This window comes from Hylobates moloch, unplaced genomic scaffold (genome assembly GCF_009828535.3).
Source record: "Hylobates moloch isolate HMO894 unplaced genomic scaffold, HMol_V3 SCAFFOLD_1, whole genome shotgun sequence".
Taxonomy (NCBI): Eukaryota; Metazoa; Chordata; class Mammalia; order Primates; family Hylobatidae; genus Hylobates; species Hylobates moloch.
Genome location: NW_026652276.1, coordinates 145,611,550 through 145,633,160, shown reverse-complemented (window position 1 = coordinate 145,633,160; position 21,611 = coordinate 145,611,550). Strand labels below are relative to the sequence as shown.

Sequence of the window (21,611 nt, the reverse complement as noted above, 5' to 3'; positions counted from 1 at the left end):
GAGAGAGTCTTACTCTGTCGCCCTGGCTGGAGTGCAGTGGCGCAATCTTGGGTCTCTGCAAACCTCCGTCTCCCAGGCTCAAGAGATTCTCGTGCCTCAGCCTCCTGAGTAGCTGGGACCACAGGTGTGCGCTACCACACCCGGCTCATTTTTTGTATTTTTAGTAGAGATGGGGGTGGTTTAACTCTATTGGCCAGGCTGGTCTCGAACTCCCGACCTCAAGTGATCCATGTGGCCACCTCAGCCTCCCAAAGTTCTGCGATTACAGGCATGAGCCATCAAACCCAGCCACCTGATCTAATTTCAAACCATACATTAGAGTGGAGCAACCATTCTCAAAGTATGGTATAAAGAATCCCTGACACAGTTTTAGGAGGTCCAAGAAGTTAAGACTATTTTCCTAATAACACTAAGATGTTATTTGCCTTTTCTGCTGTGTTGTATTTGCACTGATAGAGCAAAAGCAATGATGAGTAAAGCTGCTGGTCCTTAGCATGAAACAACGCAGTGGCACTGAACTGTACTAGTAGTCACTGTATTCTTCTCTGGCATTTGCAGCAAAGAATTATGCAAACTGTTTAAAAATGTCCTAATCTCAATCCTTCAGTATACATCCTTTTATGATCTGTATGAAGAAAAGGGAAGTATGCATAAAGCACTTCTGCTACCTATCCTGGTTGTCTGCACAAAGAGCACTATGCAGTTGTTTGAGTTGCAAGACGAACCAGTCAAGCACCGTTTCTACCTGAAGAACTACAAGCAAAATGTAGTTACTTAAAAGCTTGAGTATCTGGCAGATACTTTCTCAAAAAGGAATGAGTCTGTCACTTCAGGTAAAATGATTTTCCTGAAGTATCTGTTGCCAAATGACTAAATTTGAGCTTTTAAGTAAAAACTAGTATTTTGAAAAACTTCTATCTATTACCAATGAGCTTTGACAGCCTCCCAATCCTCGTGGATAAAGATCCTTTCAAAGTATAAGAGAATCAATGGATTCTTTTTTTGTAACAAGTACAAAAAAAATTCACTGATATGATTTCAGATTCCACATTGAAACTAGACTTTAAAAAAACTACCACTTGGTGTTACAGCTCTTTTAGAATTTGTCCAGCAGGTGGTTTTCCGGTCTTTACCAGTAAGCCCCCACCCCCGCACCTCCGCAAAAAAGCTACCACTTGTAGCTAGGTGCAGTGGCTCACGCCTGTAATCCCAACACTTTGGGGAGGCCAAGGCACAAGGATCACTTGAAGCCCAGGAGTTCAAGACCAATCTGCACAACACAGTGAGATCCTGCCTCAATTTAAATTTAAAAAGGAATTTTTTTTTTAACTACCACTTGTCATATTTTGATATAGGACCAAAGAATATCTGTAATTATTTATACTCCCTTCCTTTTCTAACTACATATCTATATGTGGCTGGATCTTCTTCATATAATTCAATCAAAGCAATACGTGACAACAAACTGAATGCAGTAGTAGTTACCAGTTTCCAGTTGCCTCTTAGGCCAAAGAAACTTACAAAAATGAAAAACAGTTCTCTTTTATAAGAGTGTTTTAGGGCCGGACACGGTGGCTCATGCCTCTAATCCCAGTACTTTGGGAGGCTGAGGTGGGAGGATCACTTGAGGTCAGGGGTTTGGGAACAGCCAACATGGTGAAACCTAGTCTCTACTAGAAATACAAAAACTAGTCAGGCGTGGTGGTGCACACCTGTAGTCCCAGCTACTCGGGAGGCTGAGGCAGGAGAATCGCTTGAACCCAGAAGCGGAGGCTGCAGTGAGTTGAGATTGCATCACCGCACTCCAGCCTGGGTGCCAGAGCAAGACTGTCTCAAAAAAGAGTTTTTTATTTAAAATTTTATATTAACATGTAATGGGTTTTTTTATAAAACCTCTATCATTCCAGGAGGCTGAGGCAGGAGAATCGCTTGAACCCAGGAGGTGGAGGTTGCAGTGAGACGAGATTGCACCATTGAACTCCACCTTGAGCAACAATAGCTAACCTCCATCTCAAAAACAAAACAAAACAAAACAAACCTCTATCATTCCTTATAACTGCTACAAAATACGCCACATAATATATTGTTAGGGCTGGGCACGGTGGTTCACGCCTGTAATCACAACACTTTTGGAGGCCAAGGCAAGCAGATCATTTGAGGTCAGGAGCTCGAGAGCAGCCTGGCCAATGTGGTGAAACTCTGTCCTACTAAAAATACAAAAATTAGCCTGGTATGGTGGCAGGCACCTAAAATCTCAGCTACTCAGGAAGCTGAGGCAGGAGAATCACTTGAACACGGGAGGCAGAGGCTGCAGTGAGCCAAGATTACACCACTGCACTCCAGCCTGGGTGACAGAGCAAGAAAAAAAAAAAAAAGGAATATATGGTTAGAATAGGGTATTTTTTTTTTTTTTGAGACGGAGTCTCCCACTGTCACCAAGGCTGGAGCACAGTGGCGTGATATCGGCTCACTGCAAGCTCCGCCTCCTGGGTCCACGCCATTCTCTTGCCTCAGCCTCCTGAGTAGCTGGGACTACAGGCGCCCGCCACCACACCCACCTAATTTTTTGTTTTTAGTAGAGATGGGGTTTCACCGTGTTAGCCAGGATGGTCTCAATCTCCTAACCTCGTGATCTGCCTGCCTCGGCCTCCCCAAGTGCTGGAATTACAGGTGTGAGCCACCACACCTGGCCAGAATAGGGTATGTTTTATTTTGATGGCCATTTAGGTTATTTCCTATTTTTAACTATTAAACAATACGGAAAAAACACATGTCTTTTTGCCAACTATGTCTTTGTAATACAATACTACAAGTGAAATTGCTGTTATGGAGAAAGGCATTAAACATGCCTCAAAGTTACAAATAGTTGAACATTATTTTAAAGTGCTTATTCTTTCCCTTTAAACATGGGTTCCACCAGGCGTGGTGGCTCACGCCTGTAATCCTAACACTTTGGGAGGCTGAGACGGGTGAATCACGAGGTCAGGAGTTCAAGACCAGCCTGGCCGACATGGTGAAACTCCATCTCTATTAAAAATACAAAAAATTAGCTGGGCCATGTGGCGGGCACCTGTAATCCCAGCTACTCGGGAGGCTGAGGCAGGAGAATCGCTTGAACCCGGGAGGCAGAGGTTGCAGTGAGCCGAGATCGTGCCATTGCACTCCAGCCTGGGCAACAGTGTGAGACTCATCTCAAAAAAAAAAAAGGGGGGGGGGGGGGGCCGGGCGCAGTGGCTCACACCCATAATCCCAGCACTTTGGGAGGCCGAGGCAGGCGGATAATGAGGTCAGAAGATCGAGACCATCCTGGCCAACATGGCGAAATCCCATCTCTACCAAAAATACAAAAATTAGCTGGGCATGGTGGTGCACACCTGTAGTCCCAGCTACTCTGGAGGCTGAGGCAGGAGAATCGCTTGAACCTGAGAGGTGGAGGTTGTAGTGAGCCGAGATCATGCCACTGCAATCCAGCCTGGTGACAGAGCTAGACTCCATCTCAAAAAAAAAAAAAAAAAAAAAAACACCACGGGTTCACCAGGCGCAGTGGCTCACTCCTGTATACCCAGCATTTTAGGAGGCTGAGGCAGGCAGATCACTTGAGGTCAGGAGTTCAAGACCAGCCTGGTCAACATGGTGAATCCCCCGTCTCTACTAAAAATACAAAAATTAGCTGGGTACAGTGGCACCAGCCTGTAATCCCAGCTACTCGGGAAGCTGAAGCACGAGAATCCCTTACCTGGCAGGCGGAGGTTGTAGCGAGCAGAAGGTTGCAGTGAGCCGAGATCGCGCCACTGCACTTCAGCCTGGGTGACAGAGCGAGACTGTCTCAAACAAACAAACAAAAAAACAAACATGGGTTCTTGCTGTGTTACCCAGGATGGTCTCCCAAAGTGCTGGAATCACAAGCATGAGCGAAACACCACGGCCTTAAAGCACTTTTAAACAAGAAGAAAAAAGGAAGGACTCTCAGTATTGTCTTCCTTTACAAAAATTCCCCTTCTACAACTCAAAGATAGGCAATTGCAAAATGTCCCAAACAGTAAAATTAGAGCTAGAGATCTTTTTTGCTTGAAAAGTAGACAATAGTGTTAGTTTCGGATTATCTGTACAATACAGTTAAAATGTGACGTGTAATATAGTATAAACTAAGAATTCTGTGTTTTACAGACTCCCACCTACTAGAGATCCTTTTTACCAATTCCTGCTTGGCGATTTGGATGGAGCTCTTTTACAATATTGTACAATATTGCTGATTAAAACTGTGCTTACAGATTACACAAAGCCATGAGGACTGGGTTGTTTTCCATGACACTTAGTTGAAAGGTATTCTCATTTTAAGTTCTAATAGATACTGCCAAATAGCGTGCCAAGAAGTCTTTGCCAATTTACTCTTTAGCTATATGAGTGGCCATGCCTCCACAACCTTGCCAACACCAGATACAGCCAATCTTATTCATTTTTCTCCAACCTCATAGGCAGAAAATGTCATTACAGTTGGCACTTCCCTAATAACTAGTTAGATTAGGGTGTTTTTTTGTTTTGTTGTTGTTGTTCTTTGAAACAGGATCTCACTCTATCGCCCAGCTTGGAATGCAGTGGTGCAAACCTGGGCTCAAGCCATCCCCCCGCCTCAGCCCCCCGGTTAACTGGGACTACAGGCACGCACCACCATGCCTGGTTAATTTTTGTTATTTTTTGCAGGGACGGGGTTTCGCCATGTTGCCCAGGCTGGTCTCAAACTCCTGAGCTCAAGCGATTCACCCACCTTGGTCTCCCCAAGTGCTGGGATTACAGGCATGAACCACCGTGCCCAGCCTAGATTGGGTATCTTTTTGTACACAGATTGACTCTTCAGCTATCCCCTTCTGAACTGCCACTTCTCATCCTTCGTTCATTTTTAAACTGTTTCTACCTCTTTGGAATTAGGAATTCATCTCTTGGTCTATTATTTCCTTTAAGTATGATCTCTCTTAAGATAATTCCATAACTAAACACATTTTAGGGATTCTAAGATCCATGCACCTAGATATAAAGCAACAATTCTTAACTTATTCACAGTGCATAACCCATATTTTACAAAGAAATGTGAAACACTCCTATGTCTCTGTATATATGAAACATAAACCATAAACCATGGGGTCATACAGGAATAGGCACATCCATCCCTCATTTTCCACTGCCACATGGTAAATACACAAACTTATTAGTGAGACGGTATCACTTTAGTACCAGATAATCCAAGAAGTCCTTTACAGACATTATCATTTAATTCCCAACAACCCTCTGCAATAGGTCTTATTACCCTCATTTACAGATTTTAAGAACAGAAATCTCAGAGTTTAATCAGTTTGCACAAGATCACAGGGCTAAACAAAGGTTCCTACTGAGGCCTGTGTAACTCCAAGCAAGATGCCACTGGCCCACCCTACCACTGTGCTGTACTGCTGTCCCCAACTTTAGGTGGTAGTACGTGCACACAGAAATGTCTATCATATTTTTCTCCAAAGGTTCATTACATCACTTGGGATGTCTTTAACAAAAATCATATAATACCAGGAGCTTTAACCAGCACCATTGATTGTCTTGCCACAGCTAACCTTAAAAAAATAACATGGGCTCAGTCAACCTTATTATAAGATTCCTAGTCCTATATCACAATTTGCCTTAATTACCCTCTCAGAGGATACCCTAAGAACAGCTGTGAACTCCATGAAATGTTTTGGGAGCATAGCCAGTCCCATGCTTATGAAGTACTGAAGAGGCAAAAAAAAAGTTCAATGGGATCTCTGGTGAGCATTTTCCAAAATTAACCTAGGCATCAGTCTTCCATAATAATCCCAAATCAGCATTTGCTAAATGGCATGAACTAACTACTTAGCTCCTAAAGTTAAACACATGAAGAATGAGAATAATGCAGTCACTCCATCATGCATGCAGGCTGCTCTAGCTGCCCTCTCCACTCAGCCTCAATCACCATTCTGCCTCACACTCCAGCCTCTTTAATCTCAAACAGCTTGTATAGTTCCCACACACACCCCAGGATGTTTCACACTTACATGACGTGGCTCCTGCTGTCCCTTCTGCCTCTTCCCTCCTGGGTGCACACGGTTATTAGCCTCTGCCTATTTTCACGTTCCTCTCTGAATGTATTTCTCACCGGTAACAACTAGGCTAAGCCTAATAATGCCCCCTCCTCCTATGTTTCTGGGGCATCTCACATATACCCTATGACATATTCACAACTTCTCTTTACTTGGAGAGATTTTAACCCACCTTTAGGATCACTGCCACAGTGAGCCACTATTACTGTTGAAAAATAAAAAGACTGTCACCCAGGAATCAGACAAAACAAAGTGAAAGCCACTGTACTCCATGTCTTTCTTCAGGACAAGGGTCTTACTACCTTTTTTTTTTTTTTTTTTTTGTTGCCCAGGCTGGAGTGTGGTGGCGCGATCTCGACTCACTGCAAGCTCCGCCTCCCGGATTCGAGCCACTCTCCCGCCTCAGCCTCCTGAGTAGCTGGGACTACAGGCGCCCGCCACAACGCCCGGCTAATTTTTTGTATTTTTAGTAGAGACGGGGTTTCACTGTATTAGCCAGGATGGTCTCAATCTCCTGATCTCGTGATCCATCCGCCTCGGGCTCCGAAAGTGCTGGGATTACAGGCATGAGCCACCGCGCCCGGCCGGGTCTTACTCTTCTTTCTAGCCCCTGAAACCTAGCATAGAATCAACTATGAGCACAGGCACTTAATCTATGCTTGTTAAACTAAAAATTTACATAAGATATTAAGTCATTTCAGAAACTCAAAAAATGCAAAAATAGGTAAACTCGCATACAAGAAATACAGAAACTAAAAATTTCAACTGTACTTACTCTCCAAAGAAAAAGCGAGAGCTTCTCCATTTTTTGCAAAACCAGCTGGGAAAAAAAAAAAAAAGACATCTGGGGAGAGCTCAGTCACTTCTCAACCAGCATTTTTTTTTTTTTTTTTTAACCACTATTACCACAGGTTCTCTTAACTAGATTCTCTCATTATCTGCCCTGCTAGGACCAAAAGCTGAGAAGCACCTTCTTTTGGAAGCTAATTCTTAATCAAATTCCTTCTCAAAATGTGGACCTTCTTGAAGTTTCCTCCGCAAGAAACTACTGTTAGTTTCTGAGGTAGGATGCAAAATGTAAGGTGCTACGTACGGGAGAGCATGAGTCCTAGACATCTTAGCTATAAGGTATCAGAACTTCATCTCTACAGCTTTTTACTTAATTTTTATATACAAGGGGCACAAATGAAATGGGCAAAGACTTGTCAGAGATAGCACATCCATGGTAGAAGAGTGTGTTCCTACAATTATGTAGTCCTCCATGTTTGATGAGAGTTCTTAATCAAACGGTCTCACTGCACACTTCATTGAAAGAAGCTCTTTGTTGTCAAACTTATAACGAATCATGTCAATATAAGAAATTTAGTTTTGAGGCCGGGCGCAGTGGCTCACACCCGTAATCCCAGCACTGTGGGAGGCCACGGCGAGGGGATCACGAGGTCAAGAGATCCAGACCATCCTGGCCAACCAACATGGTGAAAACCCGTCTCTACTAAAAATACAAAAATTAGCTGGGCGTAGTGGCACACGCCTGTAGTCGCAGCTACTCGGGAGGCTGAGGTAGGAGAATCCCTTGAATCCAGGAGGCAGAGGTTGCACTGAGCCAAGATCGTGCCACTGCACTCCAGCCCAGTCGACAGGGCAAGACTCTGTCTCAAAAAACAAAAACAAAGAAGAAATTTAGTTTTAGGTTTTTCAGAGAGCTTTCAAATTTAAATGTCCACATCTTGTGACATAACAATTCCCAGTTTAATAATTTATGTTATAAAAATTCTCAACCAGGTGCTGGGTGCAATGACTCACTCAGGTACTCCCAGCACTTTGGGAGGCTAAGGCAGGAGGATCACTTGAGGTCAGGAGTTCGAGACCAGCCTGGCCAACATGGCAAAACTCCGTCTCTACCAAAAAATACAAAAATTAGCCAGGCGTGGTGGCACACACCTGTAATCCCAGCTGCTCAGGAGGCTGAAGCATGAGAATCCCTTGAACCTGGCAGGCAGAGGTTTCAGTGAGCAGAGATCGCGCCACTGCACTCCAGCCTGGGCGAGACCAAGACCAATTTTTTTTAAAAAATTTAAAAACTTCTCAACAAGAAGTCTGATGGCATACACGTAGGTACACTTGAATAAAGTTACTATGAAAAGGATGGCTAAATTATTGCACACCTATGCTGAACAATGCATCTGTTGGTTAAAAAAGAGAACTATCTGTACCTACATTGAAGATTCTTCAGGATACATTACTTAGTAAAAGCACAAATTATAAACAGTATGATTTCATTATTATATTCAAAGATGTTTGTGGACACATGCATAGAGCTTCTAGAAAATATATTCAGTAGGCCGGGCGCGGTGGCTCACGCCTGTAATCCCAGCACTTTGGGAGGCCAAGGCGGGCGGATCACGAGGTCAGGAGATCGAGACCATCCTGGCTAACACAGTGAAACCCTGTCTTTACTAAAAATACAAAAAAAAAAAATTAGCCGGGCGAGGTGGCGGGCGCCTGTAGTCCCAGCTACTCGGGAGGCTGAGGCAGGAGAATGGCGTGAACCCCGGGGGAGTGGAGCCTACAGTGAGCAGAGATCGCGCCATTGTACTCCAGCCTGGGCGACAGTGAGACTCTGTCTCAAAAAAAAAAAGAAAATATATTCAGTAAGTAAGCCCTGGGAACTACTAGAGAGAGTGAGGATTGAAAAACATTTTTCACATTTTATGTATTTTGAATTAATCTGAATGTGCACATATGTAAAAATTATCAACCTGTTTAATATTTATACAATCTGTTGTATCTATGTTGTATCTGAACAAAAAAGGTAATACATGCTCATTGTAAATTAAAAACACACCACCCACAGATTATTACTTGAATCCACATCCCAAAAGAGAACAAAGATCTTCCATGTTTCTGTTATCACCATCAAATCTATTTACATCCATCCAGCTTCCCCATCTGAATCTCAAGGAGAAAAATACAGCGGCTTCCATTGGAATGACTACTGGGTGACGTTGTATTCATCCTTTATACACATTGTCCAACAGGATCCTATGAAGCATCATTTCCATTCTAACCTCCCAAGACCTCAAATTCCTCATCCTCAAGCTACATCATGCATTTAGTAAGTGGAGCTGGAAATCAAGCCCAGATCTAGACCTCATATCCCACACAACAAACCCAGATCTAGACCTCATATCCCACATCCTGCTGGCTTTTCCCTTCAGTTCAACAAGGACACATATGGCAAGCAACCAGTCTCCTCATCGAGAGGTTTCAGCACAGTTTCTCCTTCCTGCACTCTCCTGTTCCTCAGCAGTATCTCACATTCAAGACATTTTTTTCTGCAAGTCAGGGTCATACCAAACTTGATAACAAGCTGAGACAGACACCGTGGACTCCACTCCAGATACCTCTACCTCTTGCAATCTAAGAACACATCCCCAGGAACCACAATCAGCCTCCTGAGACAAAGCCGTGACATCTACCTCTCCATGCCCTCTGCCCTAACCTCCTATCTCCTTAGGCCCCTCTCCAACTTCTCCGCAATCCACTTATATTAAGATGAAGCTACTAAAAAACACATTGAAACAAAAAAAGTTTCATTTTTCTGTCTTAAAACAGGATATCCATGTTTTTATTCTATAATAAGCCCCGGGGCACAGACTACCTGTATACTAGTCTTTTTCCTAAAGAAAGAAGATAAATCAACCCTTCAAAAAAGCCAAACAAGATTTCTGTACTCAGAGAAGGCAAGAAATAGGACATCTCTGCTCTGACTTGCCACTGCAAACATGAATGGGCTCTTGTGCAAGCTACTTTGAGGATTTGGACAACTTAAATGGGAGGGATGAAGTCAGGCAGAGTTGCAGCACCTGGCAATGGGTTCCCGTGATTATCTGGAGGGCCTCGGGCAGGTTGCTTCTACCAGGGTTCTGTGGAGAATCCTTTGGTAAAGCATCTATTGTGCTATCTCATTTTTATTAGTTTTCCTTTCTTATAATATTTAAATACATCCTGGAAGTAGTACTCTATTGATCAAAGGACTTGCATAGACAGCAGAAAAGTCTTGAAAGGAGTTATTCAGAACAAGTCACCTATCTCAAAATCAACTGATCTAACATATCACCCAGTTTTTGATTAATAGTTTTGGTCACTATTGTGACCAAAGACAGGATTCATAATTGGGGAAGCATGCTACTTTACCAAGGACCAGATTTTTTTTAATGTAAAAATGAGGGAATTTAGCTCCTCCCAAAAGATTTCTTGTATTTTAGCAAAAGTTTTATGAACAAAATGGAAGGAATACTTAATTTATGCTAGTGTCCTAAAATAACCAGATAAAGGTATTTTAAACCTGGCTCATGATATCCATAAACGTTTTGGCTAACAGTTTCAACCTCTGCTTGTCAAATCACGCATTTAGACCACCATAGAAGAACTGGACTTGCGGCCAGGTGCGGTGACTCACACCTGTAATTCCAGCACTTTGGGAGGCCGAGGCAGGCAAATCACGAGGTCTGGAGGTCAAGACCAGCCTGGCCAACATGGCGAAACCCCATCTCTACTAAAAATACAAAAATTAGCCGGGTGTGGTGGTGTGTGCCTGTAATCTCAGTTACTCGGGAGGCTGAGTCAGGAGAATCACTTCAACCTGGGAGGAGGAGGTTGCAGTGAGCTGAGATCGTACCGTTGCACTTCAGCCTGGGCAACAGAGTGAGATTCCGAGTCAAAAAAAAAAAAAAAGAGAGAAGAACTGGACTTGGTCTACACTCTTTTGGAACCTAAGATAGGTTCAGACAATTCCCCCAATGTTATGTTAATGAGAAAGCAGAATGAATTTGTAAGAAAGTGAAGGCCAGGCACAGTAGTTCACATCTGTAATCCCAGCACTTTGGGAGGCCGAAGTGGGAGGACTGCTTGAGCCAAGGAGTTCAAGACTAACCTGAGTAACACAGCAAGACATTCGTCTCTACTAAAAATTAAAAAAAAAATTAGCCAGGCAAGGAGGCATGTGCCTGTAGGTACCTGTAGTCTACACCTGTGATTACTGTACTCCAGCCTGGGCAACAGAGCAAGACCCTGTCTAAAAAAAAAAAAAAAGTGAGCTCACACTCACCAGAAATGTTAAAAAAGTGCAAGAGTAGATCAACTGGCCAGGAGCAGTGGCTCACGTCTGTAGTCCCAGCACTTTGGGAGGCTGAGGTGGGCAGATTACCTGAAGTCATGAGTTCGAGACCAGCCTGGCTAACATGGTGAAACCCTGTCTCTACTAAATATACAAAAAAATCAACCAGACGTGGTGGCGGGTGCCTGTAATCCCAGCTACTCAGGAGGCTGAAGCAGGAGAATCACTTGAACTCAGGAGGCAGAGGTTGCAATTGAGCCAAGATCGCCATTGCACTCCAGCCTGGGTGACAAGAGTGAAACTCCATCTCAAAAAAAAAGAGTCGATCAATCATCGTTTGTCACAAACAAGCCTTGTCCATTGAGTCGGAGGTTCTACTGAGGAGATTCTTCCATCTCTAACAGATACGTAAGTACTCAGATATTTCTAGAAACTAAGAAAATGCCAGGCACGGTGGCTCACGCCTGTAATCCCAGCACTTTGGGAGGCCGAGGCAGGCGGATCACCTGAGGTCAGGGGTTCAAGACCATTCTGACCAACATGGTAAAACCTGTCTCTACTAAAAACTACAAAAATCAACTGGGCACGGTGGTGCGCACCTGTGGTCCCAGCTACTTGGGAGGCTGTGGCAGGAGGATCTCTTGAACCCGGGAGGTGGAGACTGCAGTGAGCCAAGATTGCACCACTGTACTCCAGCCTGGCAACAGAGCAAGACTCTATCTCAAAAAAATAAATAAATAACAAACTAAGAAAATGAACAAAAATTGAATAAATGAATTCTGAAAGAAAGGTTATATCCCAGGTTGCTCCAAAATTTGTAAATCGTTCTCCTTCTATTTACAGCAGAGCCAGAAGGCCGAGATTTAACACCACCCCCACTCACTTATTCATCCATCTATATCACTCTCGGTGGTATTCTACACAGCTGATTACACCCTCCTTCTCCACAGGCTTTCTTCATTTATCTCCCAGAAACAGTTTGCCCTGCTTGCTTTCTTCTACTTTACTGTCCTTCCTCACCCTCCTTTGCTGGTCTTTCCTTCACCCTACAGCCATAGGCTCAGTCCCTTGATGATCGTGCCCAATTCCATGGTTTCAAATGCCACAAGCTAATGAAGTCCCCAAATGTCACTTCTATGTCCTATCTCCCCGAGTTCCAAATTGATATATCTGCCTACTAACCTTCTTCACTTAAATTTCTAGTAAGTATCAAAACCATATCAAAACCAAAGTTCCTGTTTTCTACCCAAGAATCTGCTCCTCTCCCAATATTCTCCATTTTGGTAAATGGCACCATCTTCCACCCAGTTACTCTGGCCAAAAAATCTTGTCATTCTTCACTTTTCTGATACTCCTCAGCTAATCCATCAGCAAATCCTGTTGGCTGTTCCTTACAGCTATACGGAGAATAGCCACTACTCATTACCTCCAAAGCTAGTAACATCATCTCCTGCCAGAATATTACAACGGCGCTAAATGCAATTTTCAGGTATTTTCTGTTGCAAGCATTTTGAAACCACTACTCCACCCTTCCTTCAATTTGTGGAAGATGATGTACAAAGATAGTCACCATCAATTCCTCTCTCTTGGTACATGATGCCACTCTACCAACTAAAGATAGAGTCTATTTCCATATCTCCCCTGAATCTGAGCTGGCCTGATGACTTGCCTTAATCAATAGAATGTGACAGAAGTAACCTGCCAATTCTGAGCCCAGCCTTAAAGAAGACTAGCAGCTTCCATTTTCACTTAGGGTAAGATCAGTCAACTCTGCCAGGAAAAAAAAACTCCAGCTTCTTCTGAATCATTTGAAGAAAGGTTACAAGGATGGCCAGTTACATAGCAAAGCTTCCCTGGTCCTTTTAGCCCAGTTTAGTAATGAACCTGAGTGACACATGTGGATCAGAAACCACCACCTAACAGACAAAGAATGAGAAAGAATAAATTGTTCTGAGCCACTAAGTTTTGGGGTGGTTTGTTTATGCAGCAATAGATAACTGATATATATACCATGACCACAACAGAATCAGCTCCCTAAACAACTAATGATAATGCAATAATGCCAGACATTCTAAAGACTTACGCTCCTTTCAGCTTATAGTTCAATAGATTCCTCTAAGAATATTTCTCTTTCTTTTTTTTTTTTTTTTTTTTTTGAGACAGAGTCTTGCTCTGTCACTCAGGCTGGAGTGCAGTAGTGCGATCTTGGCTCACTGTAAGCTCCGCCTCCCAGGTTCACGCCATTCTCCTGCCTCAGCCTCCCGAGTAGCTGGGACTACAGGTGCCTACCACCAGGCCCGGCTAATTTTTTGTATTTTCAGTAGAGACGGCTTTTCACCGTGTTAGCCAGGATGGTCTCGATCTCCTGACCTCATGATCTGCCTGCCTCGGCCTCCCAAAGTGCTGGGATTACAGACGTGAGCCACCGCGCCTGGCCCAAGAATATTTCTACAATAACTTTAAACTATTTCCTAATCAAGTTATATGGTCTCAGGATAATTCTCTAAAATATCTATAGTTTATGTATTATATATTCCCCTTCAGGGCAATAAAATTCACAGAATATGTCAATATTTATAACTGTGTTTATTTACCAATACTGAATACTTGCCAAACAGCAATTTCAGACCATGATAAATTACACCCTTAATTTTAATGGAACACTCAAAACTGTGTATGCTTGCCACCAACCAGCCTTCAAGCAAAATTCTGGCAGTCCAAGCCAATTTGTAACATCAGATTTATGGGGCTGAGATCTTAAGAATACCAATCCTACCCCTTGGTCATTGCTACCACACTGCCACCTCCTGTCTTATGACTCTGGAAGCTTGAATCAGAGGCAACAGTCGATAAAGGAAACTCAGCTAAGAATAGCACAGCTAACCATCTTGTCTTTCCGCCTCTCCTTCCTCCCAGACCAAACTAACCACCAGAGTTACTGAATGGATAACTCACACCTTCCAAAAATTAGTTATTGCTAGAAAAGTTGCTGCCTGGATGCCGCTAAAAACAATTATAATGGAGTCACTTCAAATACATGAAGGTAGTTTGACAGCTTCACTTTAATACAAAATCCCAATCCTATAACCACACATTAACTAAACTTGTGTCGCTCATAATAGTTTCAAAGCATGGCAAAGATCATTTCCCCCTTGCTGACTGCATGAAAGAGGTACACAGGCAAAAACAACAGAGCTACAGAAAAAAAAATTTAAGTCAAGCTCCTTACAGGAAAAACCCCAGATCTCTGTAATTCCAGAAGGTATTTTTAAGCCTTAGCTGATAACCTATTTATTTTGAGCACAATGGCAAAACCTCAGAACAAAATACTATATACCTCTTGTAGTTTATCATAATGGCATCTGGCCTGAAAAGAGAATGTAACTGATCACGCAAATCAAAAGGAAAGCCAGAAACAGAAGCCAAGATTCTAGATTTCCACTGGCTCCAGGCACATGTCATGTTTCCATAACATCTTCCTCAGGGTTACTGTGGACAGCCATACAGTAGAAGCTACTTATCAACATGCATCTAATTTTTTTAAACTCTTATTAATATCAAAGTAAGAAATCTTTCAAGATCTCTGAATTTGTTTTGAGAAAATATGAAATTAGGAAAAAAAATCTTTTCAGCTACAACCACTTAGGACGCTGATCTTAAACTGAGCACTCCAAAGATAACCTAGTTTATAATTATTTAACCAGTCAACAAAGTTTCCTAACATTCAGAACCTCAAGTCTCTGCATGTGTGAGAAACTTTCCCGAATCACAAGATTCACCTAAGCCACACACTGATAAGGAAGGAGTACCACTGCTATTCATACCTGTGTTTAAACGTTCTACATTAAAAACAGCTTTTGTTGTCCTAAGACTTTGAAGTCGGAGGCAGCATTGAAGGGTCATGTGCCCTGGCTAATGGGCACGTTGCTGGTCATGACACTAGCCTATTCTATCCTTAATACCTATTAAAATGCAACACTAGCTTTTAAATAGCCACTTAAAGTAAGATACATTTAAAACCCCGATGACTTTTATAAGTTCTATCCAATTTACATTTTAAACACAAGACTAATATGGAAATAAGCTCTTCACTTTCTTTTTTGCATTTTCCCCCAATTTTACTGTGGTAAATACACATAAAATTTACCATCTTAATCACTTTTAAGAGTACAATTCAATGGTGTTAAATACACTCATAGTGTTGGGCAACTATCACTGTTTTCTTTTTTAAGGAAACAAAAAAGAATGTTTGAGCTTAGGTACCACAGTTTATGGTGGTGCATGCCTGTAATCCCAGCTGCTAGGGGGGCTGTGGCAGAAGGATCGCTTGAACCTGGGAGGCAGAGGTTGCAGTGAGCCGAGATCGTGCCACTGCACTCCAGCCTGGGCAACAGAGTGAGACTCCATCTCAAAAAAAAAAAAAAAAAATTCTACCCTAAAAGGAAGAAAAAAATAAAGGATCCTGCCTAGAAAAATATTAACTATAATATGCTATTATTTTTTCTCCTTTCTTCAAATGTATTTTTTGCTACACATAATCCTAAACAATGCCAACAGCTAAATCATGAGGAAGTTTAATAAAAATATGCTTAGGTTCTTCATCACATAGGAGGCAGCAAAACAACAAAAAGGTTAGGTTCTAAAAAACAGAACATATGAAGAATTATTGTCATAATTTAAAAAAGTAATGGAAATTGAACTAAAACCACCATCCTCTCAGTTCCCCAGTGTCAGCAATTTTCCTCTTCCCTCTCCCATGCCCAACAGCCCACAACATAACAAAAAAGGACATCAGTGCTATTTACATAATCACATAGGGGCACAAACAAGGCCCCACAGGATACCAGCAGCTCTTCCAACCAAACTCAGCTACATTTCCAAGTACCAACTATTTTCCACATCCACCCTTACCTCCAAGGTGGAGGGAAAAAAAGTTGAGCCTATACTTCGGAGTCAAAGTCTTCATGTTCTGTATCTTTTATATTTAGAATAGAAAGTGCAACACTATCACAGATATCCAGTGCAATCTTCTCTTTAGTCCAGATGCAGGAGACATCAATGTCTGTAAAGTAACTGCTATAATCTTCCCCAACTGAGGGGTATCTGAATGCAGAAAAGCCACATTCCTTCCACATTCCCTTGAGACCTCAGTAATTGGGAGCTAAGCTTGGTCTGAACCAAATTCAACCTTACTCCTTCCTGAAAGGGTCCCCCCCAAGCTCCACTGGAAGTCAAAGCCAGGCCAGCCTGCCAAGCCTCCAATCACCTCCTGGGCCTGCTCCCGTTTAGTCAGTGCAAGCCCATTCATCCATCTCAGCGTGCATTCTCCAGCACCAGGTTCCTGACATGCCTTGTATATCAAGTATAAAGGTCACTGCTGCACATGTGGGTGTGCCTGCCTCAGATGCCCACATGATGATGGGATGGAATGAAATGACTGCTAAGCAGAAAGAACTCCACCCTAAAGTCCAGCAGGCTTGGCAAGGATTGGTTTGTGGCATTCAACTATCAGAGCAACCCCCGTAAGTCAGTACAACCTCTTGACCTTCCCTTAGGTGCTGGGCATGTGGTCACCCTGATGCCTTCTCTGCCTGCTTCCAGAGCCTATGAAAATGGTGGAACAGTCCAGATACGGGAAACTGCATCACAGCTCCAAGGGTCAGTTAAAATAATTGTAATACAGATTTCCAGAGGCAGAGAAAAAAGGTTTTTTTTTTGTTTTTTTTTTTTTGAGGTAGAGTTTCAGGCTCTTGTTCAGGCTGGAGTGAAGTGGCACGATGGCTCACTGCAACTTCCACCTCCCTAGTTCAAGCAATTCTCCTGCCTCAGCCTCCCGAGTAGCTGGGTGGGATTACAGGCACTCGCTACCACGCCCAGCTAATTTTTGTATTTTTAGTAGAGACTGGGTTTCACCATGTTGGCCAGGCTGGTCTTGAACTCCTGACCTCAGGCGATCCACCCACCTGGCCTCCCAAAGTGCTGGGATTAGAGGAGTGAGCCACTGCACCCTGCCAAAGGCTCTACTTTTAAGACATTTCAACACAAGCAAGAAACATGATTGTTCTATCAGCAAAAAAAATCTCCAATGTTCTCATCCCTGTTTACTTTGTAAGAGAGTACTGTATCATTTAAAATCCTGAGCATTTTAATGAACTTGAAAATTTAATCTACATTGTTAAAAATGAACTTGAAAAATGAACTTGAAAATTTAATCTACATTGTTAATAAACTGAAGATACATTGATAAATACTTGCTGTCACTGGTGACATCTTACCTTATGTGCTTTCCTAAAGAGGAACTCCTGTTTATTATAAAATAACAAGTAACTAAGTATATAAATGCTTTTGGACTAAGCAAAAGCCTTCAAGAATAAAACAGGCAGTTGTTACCAGGTAATGTTTTTAAATTAATCCCCTACACCTGGGGAGAAATTCCCATCAGTTAGCAAAAGAAAAGCAGCAGGGGAAGGCACAGTAATCTGTATTTACATGTAGCTCAATGAATTGTAAAAATCCAAAACATTTCATTTTTAAATTTAGAAACTCTCTCAAATGTTAAAATGCCAGTCCTTGAGGCACAACCATTTGCTTATTTATTCAACATTTTAACAAAATTAAGACATACTGACCAAACATAATAACAATTAGAATTTGCAAAATGGGCTTATGTTTTTTTCCTAACCAATTCAGGCTATGGCTTTAAGCTTCTTTTTAGGGGAATATTACTTCTCCCTTGATTTTCAATTCTTGTTAAACTAAGCTCAATTTATATGAAAATGTGACCCCTACCAAAATTCCCAACTAGAACTATATCTACCCGGTCACTCAAATCCCTTTCAATTATCTTAATGAAATTTAAGTATGAGAACAAGAAAAATCCAAACCAACTCATCCTTAAAAACAAGATTTGTGAAAATGCTTTGCCTGGGAAGAGAGCTGAAATCCACACAGGCATACAGATAAGATGTTTTGTAGCCATCTATTTCTGCACAGCACCAAAGAAATGCATAGCAAACCCTCCTGCTCTCCAGCACACACTCTCTCACCAATATCTAACCAGATACACGCAGCCCTGATTTAAATTAACTTTCAGCTTATTGTTTGGCTCAGGTTGGGAGTTGGGGGGATGGGAGAGGGGCAGGCAGAAACCCTAACCCCACCTTGCAAAACCCAGAAAAGCTTAGAGGCCCACCCCGGTGCGACTGGGAGGGAGCAGTGCCTTTCCAATTGGAGTTGGAGCCAGAACCTATGGTGTGAGTTGGCTGAAGGTTTTTAAAAACAAAACAAAACAAAAAAATAGAGCCGGAATCCGGCCTGCTCTAGCAAAAGAAAAGGAGTCTGCACTGCTCCATAAGGCTTCATAAGAAAAAGAAAAAGGGAAAGAGCCATGTCTCCAAAATGCTTCAGAGGCTAAAACAGTCTGCAAACATTCTGTAAAGCGACATCCTACACACATGATCTCGGAGACGAGAAATCCCACCTCCTTAAGTAGTACAAATCTTCCTGTCTTCATCTTTTGGTGGTTGTAAGCAAAAATGTACCCAGGAGGAGTGGGGTGGAAAGCGGGGAGACAAAGGTGCTGATTGCAGGAACCTGTAGAACTTTGGAGTGACTCAAAGGCACTTCTGGGCCAGAGAGGCCCCGGCGTCTACGCACGCGTTCCAATACCCCTGGCGAGCTCACAGGGCAGAGGCAAATTCCTCTCCAGTCGGCCGCGCCCACGGCCTCCCAACCCCGGACAGGGAAGGAAAGGAGGGACCCCCGCGTGTCCGCAGCTGCTTTCGCTTCTCCTGCTCCTGGAGGGGTGGGAGAATCATCCGCTGCTTCCCAAGCCCTGCAGACCCCCCAAACTGCTTGTTGGCACCCATTTCCCGTAGGAGTAATTTGACCCGCTCTGACCAAGGACATTCAGCTGTAAGCTTTCGAGAGATTTTGTAACCAATAACCATAATCCCGCGGCAGAGGCCACAGACAAGCTTTCAATTCCTACCCAGCATCATCAACACACACACCCCCACCAGAAACTTAAAAGCAAGGGGAAAAGACCGGAACACCACACCACACGGCAGCTGGGTAAGCACCAGAGAACAAGAAGTTCTCAGCTGAGTCTCTCCACTCAATAACGGAGTGAGAACAGAATCGGGGGAAACAGAAGCAGCAGCTCACCTTTGCCTTTTTGGGACCGAGTGCTCAACTTCTATGGGTTTCCCGTGCAGTTCTATTTTACCTGCGGACACACAAGAAGTGAGACGGTCGGCCGAGTTCAGCGGCTCTCCCTGCCCGAAAGACCCGCACAGCCCAAGCGGCGACACAAATGGCCTCCTGAGGCCCCCGAAGAGCCCCCGAGGCCCGGACGCGGCTCCAGGCGGAGGGAGAAGCCGACCCCCTCGAGCGGCGTGGGCATTTAACTCGCAGACGATTGGGGAGCAGGGTCCGCTGGCGGGCCCACTACTTGGGTATCAGGCCAGTCTCCAAGCCTCCCCCACCCACCCCTGGGGGCCACCAACACCACGAGGCCCGCAAGAGGGACGCGGCCCACCCTCTCACCGCCCTGGACACGCTCCACAGGACTGACTCGGGGCAGGGGGCTCCCCTGGCTTTCTTCAGGAGGGGGCGCCCTGGCCCTGCCCTCTGCTTCAGCCCAGACCCGCGGGGAACACTCAGCGGTGGGCTTGGGGAGGACAGGCAGTGGCGGGAAAGGGTCGGGGACGGCAGGGGAGACCAAGAACGGGAGAACTGGCAGAGGCGCAGCTCGGCACAGGCTGAACCAGGCGCGAAGGACGGCAAGGCGCCCGCACCAAGTCTGAGTTGATTAAAAGGGAAGCCGAAAGGCACGGGGCTCCCACGGGGACCCCAGCGCAGCCTTCCCCCTGGGCGTCCTGCTCCGCCCGGCACCGTCCCTCGCCCTGGCGGAGCCATACCCGGAGGCCGCAGCCCCGCGCCAGGGCCCGGAGAGCGGCGGGCGGCCGGTGCGTGGCGGCGACTCCCTTCCAAGCGACCAGCCGCCCCCGCCCACCTGCCCCTATCGCTCCTCGGACCGGGGGAGGTGGAACGGGGAAACCCGGCACACACTATCTCCTCCCGCAGGGTGGGGAGGAAGCGCGGGGCCGCCTGTGCGAGGCAGCCCCGCGGTCTCACTCGGCAGCAGGGTCGAGGCCACTTTCCGTTCTCCACGGCCGGGGGTTTCGGGGCGCAGCACAGACAGCGCCATAGATAACGACCGAGGAAAGCAGGAAGGAACGAGGCACAGGCGGGCATTCTAGCTCGGCCCCCGAGGCCCAGCGTGCCGGGGCCTGGAGCACGCGCCTGGGCCCGGGCGGGGCGCCGGGGGAGCGCGTCTCCCGCAGCCCCGCGCCCCCCTTAGCCAGCGCCGGGGCTTTCTTGACAGCGCGTCCGCCCTCACCCAGCAAACCCCGGCCGGGGAAGCAAAACCGCGGGCCGGAGTGGGAGCCGGAGCTGAGGAGAGCCCCGGCCCCCACGCGCGTGGGTGTGGGCGCTCAGGCCTCACCCCCGCTGCCCCAGCGCGCCGGGCCTGGGGCCCGCGGAGCCACCCGGTGGGTATGGGCGGGCGGTGCAGGGCTGGGGCGAGAGCCCGGGTGGGGCCAGGCCCGGGCCCACCTGAAAGCGCCTCGATGGCCTTGAGGGCCCAGCTCTCGTCCGGGCAGTCCACGAACGCGTAGCCAGTCTTCACCAGGAAGGGTCCCGACACCGGGATCTTGGCGTCCTTGAAGATACTTTCTAGGTCCGAGGGGGCGGCGTTCTCGCTGAGGTTTCCGATATACAGTTTGTTCATTGTGAAGAGTGGTTGTTTAAAAAAATTAACGAGAAAAACGAAAAATTAAAACCACCCACGGTGATGGATGGATCCAGCTGGTTTTGTTCCCCTCGTCTTCTCGCCTTTAAAATACACAAACACAGTAAGAACCAAGCACAAGAACGAGGAGCGAAAAATCAGATCCGAGGCTTGTTTTTTCCTTGTCTAGATATGTTTTAAAAGAGAAAGAAAAGAAAAAGCCTAGCTACAACCCAAACGCATCCACCAGTCTTCCTAAGTCTTAGGAGGAGGCGGGATTAGCAAGAGAAAGGAGAAGGAGGAGGGGAAAAAAACTACTTTTTGTCTCTTCCTTCCCAACCCCTTTGGCTTCGGCCAGCGGACTGTGAAAATATCACACTACGTGAGGCAGGCGCCGCCTCCCCATAAAAAACCCAGAAGGGTGACTGGCAGGAGGGAGGGGAGAGGAGGAGGAGGAGGAGGGAGGAAGGCGCAGGAGGCGGAAAAAAATCCGCTCCGAGTGTCCGGCTTTTTGAATGAGCCACGTGTTCAAACTACAAATCAACGTCTCACGTGAGGAATCCCAGAGCCTCAATTAGAGTGGGTTTCGGAGAAAAAA

The 21,611-nt window shown here is 45.1% G+C and overlaps 1 protein-coding gene and 1 non-coding gene across 2 annotated transcripts in view; one reads left to right on the top strand and one right to left on the bottom strand.

The window, feature by feature from the left end:
- IGF2BP3 (insulin like growth factor 2 mRNA binding protein 3) overlaps window positions 1-21,393 on the bottom strand; it is a 159,296-nt gene extending 137,903 nt beyond the window's left edge. Inside the window, exons 1-2 of the mRNA XM_032759358.2 lie at window positions 20,839-21,393; window positions 19,387-19,447 (exon numbers count right to left, since the gene is read on the bottom strand). Coding sequence (XP_032615249.1) covers window positions 19,387-19,447; window positions 20,839-21,013 — 236 coding nt within the window. The 5' untranslated portion in view covers window positions 21,014-21,393. The remainder of the gene's footprint in view (window positions 1-19,386; window positions 19,448-20,838) is intronic.
- On the top strand, window positions 1,081-1,145 carry LOC116809873 (U7 small nuclear RNA). The gene has a single exon (XR_004370043.1). It is a non-coding gene; the product is annotated as a U7 small nuclear RNA (small nuclear RNA).
- Window positions 21,394-21,611: the final 218 nt, after the last annotated feature.